At 37.4% G+C, this 8618-nt stretch overlaps 2 protein-coding genes and 1 long non-coding RNA gene across 5 annotated transcripts in view; 1 reads left to right on the top strand and 2 right to left on the bottom strand.

Annotated features, from left to right (window-relative positions):
* Positions 1 to 3904, bottom strand: part of LOC116693580 (uncharacterized) — a 17058-nt gene extending 13154 nt beyond the window's left edge. Inside the window, exon 1 of the long non-coding RNA XR_004332955.1 lies at positions 3893 to 3904. This is a non-coding gene — a long non-coding RNA (uncharacterized LOC116693580). The remainder of the gene's footprint in view (positions 1 to 3892) is intronic.
* Positions 1 to 5286, top strand: part of rlbp1b (retinaldehyde binding protein 1b) — a 9378-nt gene extending 4092 nt beyond the window's left edge. Inside the window, exons 5-8 of the mRNA XM_032522606.1 lie at positions 1163 to 1341; positions 2760 to 2918; positions 3184 to 3294; positions 4330 to 5286. Coding sequence (XP_032378497.1) covers positions 1163 to 1341; positions 2760 to 2918; positions 3184 to 3294; positions 4330 to 4458 — 578 coding nt within the window. The 3' untranslated portion in view covers positions 4459 to 5286. The remainder of the gene's footprint in view (positions 1 to 1162; positions 1342 to 2759; positions 2919 to 3183; positions 3295 to 4329) is intronic.
* A 1487-nt stretch (positions 5287 to 6773) lies between these two features.
* The window catches only part of abhd2b (abhydrolase domain containing 2, acylglycerol lipase b), an 11505-nt gene continuing 9660 nt past the window's right edge, over positions 6774 to 8618 (bottom strand). For all 3 annotated transcript variants that reach the window (XM_032522601.1, XM_032522599.1, XM_032522600.1), the window contains one exon: positions 6774 to 8025. In XM_032522601.1, the coding sequence (XP_032378492.1) occupies positions 7799 to 8025 (227 nt within the window). In that variant the 3' untranslated portion in view covers positions 6774 to 7798. The remainder of the gene's footprint in view (positions 8026 to 8618) is intronic.

Genomic DNA, 8618 nt, shown 5'->3' with positions numbered 1-8618 from the left:
TAAGTTTACTCTTAAATGTGGTGACTGTGTCTGCCTCCTGAACCCAGACCGGAAGCTGATTCCACAGTAGAGGAGCCTGATGGCTGAAGGCCACCAGAAAACATAATTGTGTGACATGGACCCAACATGAAAGAAAACAATAATACACACTGCTAATCTGTATGATATCAGCAGTGGTGGAAGAATGTAATACCACAGTCTCAAAATACTCTGTTACAAGTGAAAGTCCTGCATTCAAAATCTTAAAGTATCTAAATTATAAGCATAAAAATATACGTAAAGTACTCATTATGCAGAATGGTCCATTTCCGAATCATCTTCTTTATAATACTGGATTAAAATTATTGATGCATTAATGTTTACATCTCTTTATTGTTGCAGCTGATAAAGGCAGAGTTCATTTCTTAATCAATAATATTATATCATAATTTATTAGTTATTGGTATTAACCTGAATTTGCAAAGTAACTAGTTTTGTCTAGGTAAAGTAGTGGAGTAAAAGTACAATATTGGCTTCCAAAATGTATCATAAAATAGAAATAGTCAAGTAAAGTATAAGTACCTCATAAATGTACTTGTACAGTACTTGGGTTAATGTTACTAAAACTTACCACTGGATACGAATGACTATTCATAATATAAAATGGAATGCAATATCATGATGGACAGCCTGAGACACTGCTCCAGAGTTCTCTAATAATAACTAATTTACAAAAAATATTATCAGAAACAGGCTTCGAAGGATATAATGGGGGCAAATACCTGAATATGAATATATATTTCTGCACTGACAAAATGTTTCAGAATTTACATCTGATCATTTTCATGCTCAAACAGTACAGTGATTAATGTTTCCACCACGCATGGGTCATTGTTAGGGTCAAGGAAGCCTTTCAAACAGCATAATCATCATGTTACACTAAAACTCTCCACTGAAAACCACTGAGACATTGTGACCTAACCTAACTTTTCATAAATCTAAAAAACACAAACGTTTGACTTTTAAATTATTAATTAATATTCTAAACTGTTATTGAACAGTTTAAATTAAAAACTAGGATTCCATAATTGTTATGGATGGCATGACCAATCACTACTTACCAAAGAATGCCAAATTTACAGCCTGGTGTGACCCTGGAATCTACCCCTGTGTTTCCACCCAGGCTACGTGCGTTTCAGGAAGGATTACCCCGAGCTGTTTGATAATCTGACCCCGGAGGCCGTACGCAGCACCATCGAGGCCGGCTACCCCGGCATCCTGCCGAGCAGAGACAAATACGGCCGCGTGGTTCTGCTCTTCAACATTGAGAACTGGGACTACGAGGAGATCACCTTTGATGAGGTTGGTGGGTGGTTTCTGGGTGACCACATATCCCACAATGCACCTAGAAGTGGATATTCGTTACATCAGGGGTCTTCAACAGGGGGTCCGCGGAGGTACTGCATGGGGGTCGCGAAAGTTTTGGTTGATTAGACTTTTTTTATATTCCCCCCCCCCCCCGCAATTTTTTCCACTAATTGAAATGTCTTTAAATACACATTAACATGAATTCAACACACTGTAGTAAACAGATAAATGGAGGCAGAAGATGTCTTTCAGTCATCAATGCACACATGGCACTATAGGACCAGTTTGATATAACACAATTTTATACAATATATATAATTAGGGGGTCCCCGCTCCATCTCGCCATCAGTTTGGGGGTCCTTGGCCTGGAAAACGTTGAAGACCCCTGCGTTACATTGTATTACATGTCATTTAGCTGACACTTTTATACAAAGCAACTTCCAATTAAATGCTTTCAACCTTGAAGTTGCGAACTCCAGACAACAAGTAGTAAGTGCAAGTACATTAGCTTTAAATAACAAAAAAGAGCCATATGAAAGTGTAGCTTTAAGAATATTATATTCTCTTATCCAAGGTGCAGTAGGAACAGATGTGTTTTTAGCCATCGGCGGAAGATGCGTAGGCTTTGGCCGTCCGGATGTTAATGAGGAGCTCATTCCACCATTTAGGACGCAGGACAGTAAACAGTTGGGATTTTGATTTTCCTAATCTCACTTTTTATTTAAGTGTGTAAAGGACGTCTTTGTTGCACCAATCAGACCTTGTTACGGGTGGAAGAAGTATTCAGATATTTTTATATTTAAATTTAAGTAAAAATAGCAATACAACAGCGTAAAAATGTAGAATAAATTATAATATAAAAATATAACTATAATAAACTAAATATACATAACCATTAGCGTCAATATATAACTAAATTACAAAATGTAAAAGTACTCGTGCAGAATGACCCATTTTGAATAGTGTGTATGTATTATGGAATTACAATTAGTGATGCAATTAATGTTGGTAAAGACAGGGCTAATGTTAATTGTTTTATATGCCGCTGTCAATAATAAAATATCCTCACTTATTCGTTGAATTATATTTTGTATTAATAATCTGCAAAGTAACTAGTGTTGTCAAATAAATGTAGTGGTGTAAAAAGTAAAATAGTGGCTTTCAGAATGTATTGCTGTAAAAATTTAAAGTAGAAGAAAATGGATATAGTAAAGTACCTAGTACCTAGAAATTATACTTACAGTACAATACAGTACTTGAGTAAATGTGCTTAGTTACATTCCACCACAGGATCTCGTGATAATGTTCTTCATATCATCCCATTTTGCTCAAACATGAACGGAGAGCAAAATGTGACTACAAATATCAGCAAGATTTATATAGTTAAAAAGCCAATAAACGTGTGTGTTTAGATCCTGCGTGCCTACTGCGTGATCCTGGAGAAGCTTCTGGAGAACGAGGAGACTCAGATCAACGGGTTCTGCATCATTGAGAACTTTAAGGGCTTCACCATGCAGCAGGCGTCTGGAATCAAACCCACTGAGCTCAAGAAGATGGTGGACATGTTGCAGGTGGGAGAGAGGGATATTGTAGAAATAAAAGCTGCAGATGAAAAGTTTGCGTTTAAGTTTCAGAGAACATTAATATTCATTGCATTTCTATAGCAGTAGTCTACTGTATAACACCACCACCAACTTACTTTGAAAGAGTGTAAATGCTACAGGGATAGATACTAGATTACTAGTATAACTAGATGTTTATAGATTGGGGTTAAAGTGAAGAAAGACTTTACATTACATCACCAAACAATCTTACTTTTGTTTGTTTTTCTGCCAGGATTCATTCCCTGCCCGTTTCAAAGCTGTGCACTTCATCCACCAGCCCTGGTACTTCACCACCACCTACAATGTGGTCAAACCACTCATGAAGGGCAAGCTGCTAGAGAGAGTGAGTCAGACATATACAATGACTGAAACGGAGACAACATAATGGGCTTTTATCGTTTTATCGAGAAACTGGATGTAAAATATTGGGTGACGTGTCACTACCTGATGTGAGACGAGTGCAGATGTAAGTCGCGCATGCTCAGATTTAAACGGTTTACGGCATAACGTGTCATGCCCGATGTGAGTCGAGTCAGACCGGCTCTGGTCGAGTACAGATGTGAGTTGCGCATGCTCAGATTAAAACAGTTTACAGAATAAGGTGTCACACTGACATTTTTAAAATCCATAAAATAATAAACTTTTCTCATTACAAACAAAATTAACAAAAATTAATAACAGAAGATGGAAATCATTTCAAAAATGTTTTAGCTATCTATGATTGTTTGATTGCTAATGTTAGCTCAAAACGCCATTCAACTGACAACCTCTGTGTTTGATTCCTAACTTGTAGCCAACAGTAAACAAACTTTGTTATGTAGGTCATTTTTTACCGTATTGACATTACCTAAGTCTCTCGTTAGCATCTTGTAAGCTACTCGTCGCAAAGTGACGCATGCGCGACTCACAGCTGCACTTGACTCACATCGGGTAGTGACAACATGTACATGAAGCTCCAAGGCATTTTAACTTTTATTTTTTATTCAGTCCTTGTAGTTAAATAAAATGGTACTAAAAATAAAATTACACAATTGTTAGCATTAATTGTCTTAATTCAACCTTTATATGGTGCAACATGCATATTTAATCCAATTTAAAGATTTATGTTTTTGTATTTCATTTGAATAATGTGTTGGTTTAAAAATATTTCATGTAACAGTGCTTTTTTTAGGGTGGAGGTTCAGGCCTGCAATAATACTCCAAATATCCATAATACTCCAAAATGCCACTTTACAATTAACTTTATGCAGTGGTAGTATAGTACTCATGTACAGGGTGCTCAAATTAAATTTCCACTTGTTTAGAGGTTGGACAGTTGGGTGATGAAAATTCCCACAGTCTCAAATGCCTCTAATGTCAGCTAATGTCTTTGCTCTAGGTTTTTGTCCATGGAGACGAGCTGGAAAACTACTACAAGGAGTTTGACGCTGACATCCTTCCTTCTGAGTTTGATGGGAAAGGTTCCAAGTACGACGGCAATGCCACAGCAGCCAAGCTGTTCGACTAAACCTCCTCCCTCCATTTGCACCAACCAGGCGAAGAGCCATTATATATTACAAACCCCACAGACTGTGGAGACTCAAAGGCCAAATCTAACTGTGTGGTTGTGGGAAGGAAACATTATGAATGAAAGGCACAAGTGTGCGAGAAGTTCAAGTGATGTTGTTTTCCGGGGTTCCTGATGAAGCACAGTCTAACAGGAACAAGGCAGTCAAAACCACTCATCCTCAGTCATTGTAGCCCTCTCTGTATAAACCATTTGCCTGCTCCTTTAAGCACCTCACAGTTCCTCTTTTTTTAGCACTGGACAGATTGTTTAAAAATGCATATTAAATAAGATTTTCAACCTTTTAGGCAACCATTGACTTTACAAGAGCATCTTATGAAAATCAACCTTAGTTTAAAGATTTAAAGTTTAAATAGAGAATTCATCACAATAAAAATGCGTGTGGCTTAATTTTATTTTTTATGTCATTTCAGAAAGAAAAAAATGTTTATTAATTTAAACACACAGGTGGACCCACGTTAAACCAAATGAGAGTGCTTACCGGCTGGTTTTGAGATAGTCTGTGTCTTACCTGTTTACTTGTGCTTTGTTTATACCGTAGTTCACCCACACAGCTAGTTTGAACACTGGCAGGCTCCAGCTTTCTGAGTTTCTACCCTCTGCCCCCCCCCCCTCCCCTAGAAGTACAAGGCTGATATTCTAACAAGTGCCTGTCTCTCATGTGTTGAGATTGCAGTTTCTTCAATTTGAATATTAAGTTTTACCCATCGTGCTACATGGTGCATCAATAATAATGTCAATAAATGTACAATAAACTTTATATAAATAAAAGTTGTAGTCTTTGCATCAATTTGCAGTATAGTACTTAGAACATGTACAGTTTGACCTGATGATGGCACTAGAGGAAAAATCACGGGAACGCCAAAGTCAGTGGGAGTCATTCTCTGTGGTCGAATGACTGTACAAAACTTGATTGCAATTCATGTGATAATTGTTGAAATACTTCAGTCCGACATGGTGGACTGGCATTTCCATGCTGATAGCATGGCTATAAAAAGAAAAACCCAGAGCCGGTTACAATAAAATGACGAAACAAAATTTATGTGAAAATATTTATCAATGAGTGAGTTAAAATATGACTAATAAGGTATGACTGTGCAACACAAAAACATAAAATTAGATTATAAATGTTACACCCATATGCTGGTACATAAAGAACAAAAGGAACTGTAAAAACAGTAAAGTGCAGGCAAAAAAAAAAGTCCATAACAAACAATTAGGACATATTGCACATACAGACAATAGTGGTGCCGTTGCATTTGACTTTTAAATTACAGATAAAGTATTAATTCTGATGGTTAAAATGTTGATTAATAAGCTCACATGGACTTGGGTGGAGTCCTCTGTATACAGCGTCCGACAGGATGTTACTCACAGGAAACTGACTAAAAATCAACATTCACACCAGAGGCCCAGAATAAACAACAGAAAGCAAATGATTGTCATGTGGATTTTCCACATCTAATTTTGTCAACATCAGAGACCTTTATCAGTACACTTCTCATGGAAATATACTGTATTATAAGACATAAGTACGTTTTCATGTGCCTTCTGTGTTTTAATGTAACAAAAACTATTATTTGGTTTTACATGGCAAACTCCACCCATCAAGCATGTATCAATAAGCAGCTTAACACAAACCCCCCAAAAACCTTGGCCACTTATGAAACGTACAATTAGCCCTTGTTCAAAATGTCTAACATGGGACTTCCATTGTATTTGAGCCAAAGCCATGTGCCTATTTTTATAAGTTTAAATGTGACCGAAATGGAGCAGAATCATTAAAAAGTACAAAGTTGAGCTACCTTTTTTAATTTATTTTTTTTATATAAAAGTGAAGAGTGCTTTGGTCCAAGTGCATGAATTTAATTAATATGCTACAGTTTGTGTCCCATTTTCATTGCCTTCTCCTCTTTTTTTGTTCAAAGTGTTTGTGCACACTGTTTGACCCAGCTCTGTCCTGAACAGTCGTGTAGACTTTTTCAGTATATTGTGTCCAAAATTCTGAAAAGGACCTTTTTCTGTTGATAATAAGCAGATTTAACAGCAGCATTTAGGAAATTATACCATCTGACCATCCTCATGCTGTTGCAGCAATTCATGGGATGGCCACTCTGACCTGGAGTAGTAAGATGTCAATGCACGTTTGTATGAAGTACCCATATTTCCAGTCAACAACACAGAACTAAAATGTTAGAAAAATTATTAAAAGAAAGATTAGCTTTTCTTTCTGTCTGCATTTTTTTAAATAACTCTTTAAGAACCTGACTCCCTGATTCTTTTACTTTGAAGGTCAGCAGCAACATTGACAGCTGATGGTCCACTGTACACAATGGAAATTCAAAGTAAAAAAAACGGAGCCAAACCGGGCAAAATGATGCCTCTATATACACACACACACACACACACACACATTAGAAATAACACCAAACTGGCTGTTATTAAACAGAATTTTCCAAAATAAACCGCAACCTTCTCTTCATGGAAACAAATGAGATTATATCAAAATAAAAGGAAATTAAATTTAAAGTTTGACTAAACACGTTAAGGAACAGGAAATCACTACTGTAAACCGTAAAACATGTCATACTGCTGCTTATCAGAGGTAGCTCATTGACTCATGAGTAGCCATAAACCACATCTGTTGCAGATTCACATTTATATTAAGGCACTTAAAATCTGATCGAGAACTTAAGGTAAATTCCGAAAGACTTTCTAAAATGCTTCAAAATACAACTGATGTTGGCCAACAGGTATATTATGGTTAAGAGTTTAAGGCTTCAGACTGTGTCCTTCCCAATAAGATACATTTCCAGTTTTTATATATCTGCCTAATGTGTGTGTAAGCTGACTTATGAATATTTGAGTATCTGGGAAATCTCTCAGCAGTGATTCATGTAGGAAAACACATGCAGGTAAAAGGTCACCCCACCCTCCCTAATTATATCACTCCGCTTTCCAGACTCAAGAAGCAGCAGCTGCCAAAACCAGCAGAGGGTAAACTTGTGTTACACTGAGGTTAACTGGGAGCAACAGGAAGGACCAATTCACCATGGCGTCATGTTACATTTCCAGGTATCTTATGTGAGTTTCAATTTACAACTTGGTGTACCAACTTCCAAATTGCCTTTTCTAACCTGTTTAGTGACTACCTCAATTCCCAAAATAACTTACTAAACTTTAAAGCCATTAGTACTGAAGTAGGGCAAATACAGAAGAGTATGTTAGTCTTTGTAGTTTTGGTCGCTTGTTTTGTCTCCAGACTTCTAAGTATAGCATGTTATCCACTTTGTGTTACCCCTGTGCTCTGCAGGCATGAGTTCCTGTCATGGTGGCTGCTCTTCTGGCAGGCCGGCAGGTTCTTCTCCCACTGGCAGATGGCATTGGTGTACTGCACTATGACCTTGTCCATCCAGGTGAGAGGTTGAGGTAACAGCACGGCTCCCTCAAAGAAGCCCAGGTGGCCTCCGTGTTGGGTCAAGAGGAATATCACATTGGGCATCTTTTCTACAGATAGGAGAAGTAAGATGATCTTTTTTACTCAGCAGTATTTACTATTGAAGCATGGCTAACACCTAAGTTAGTGCCAGCCCATTCATCCTTCCAAACCGCTGTTGAAACATATTGAAAGTATCTGTAACAGGAAAATAAGTTGGGCTGGTTTGGGTCCGTCAACCTGCCATTTGAACTACTAAGTACATAAGTCATCATTGAGTCATCATTGCCAAACATGGCATTGGACCCTATGTTTAAAGTTTCAATTCACTAAATAGATCCATAAGCCTCTAGGCCCACAAATCATATGTCTCCTAATGCAAACACTGGCTCATAATTGAAGAAGTTTTAAAGCGCCTATATTAGGTTAATTTTCAGGTTAAAAATTGTATTTTGAGTTTGTACCAGAATAGGTTTACATTGTTTCATTTTCAAATAACACCATATTTTTGTTGTACCGCACATTGCTGCAGATCCTGCTTTCACCCTGTGTGTTTGGGTCTCCGTTTTAACTACTGAGTGAGACATCTCACTTCTATATGATATGTGTTGGGAGTTGCACATGCGCCGTAGCTCGGTAAGATCCCATCAGCTAGATAACTCTT

This window comes from Etheostoma spectabile, chromosome 8, assembly GCF_008692095.1.
Source record: "Etheostoma spectabile isolate EspeVRDwgs_2016 chromosome 8, UIUC_Espe_1.0, whole genome shotgun sequence".
In the NCBI taxonomy this organism is placed as follows: domain Eukaryota; kingdom Metazoa; phylum Chordata; class Actinopteri; order Perciformes; family Percidae; genus Etheostoma; species Etheostoma spectabile.
Note: the sequence above shows the minus strand (reverse complement) of the source record. Positions and strands in the feature narration are given on the sequence as shown.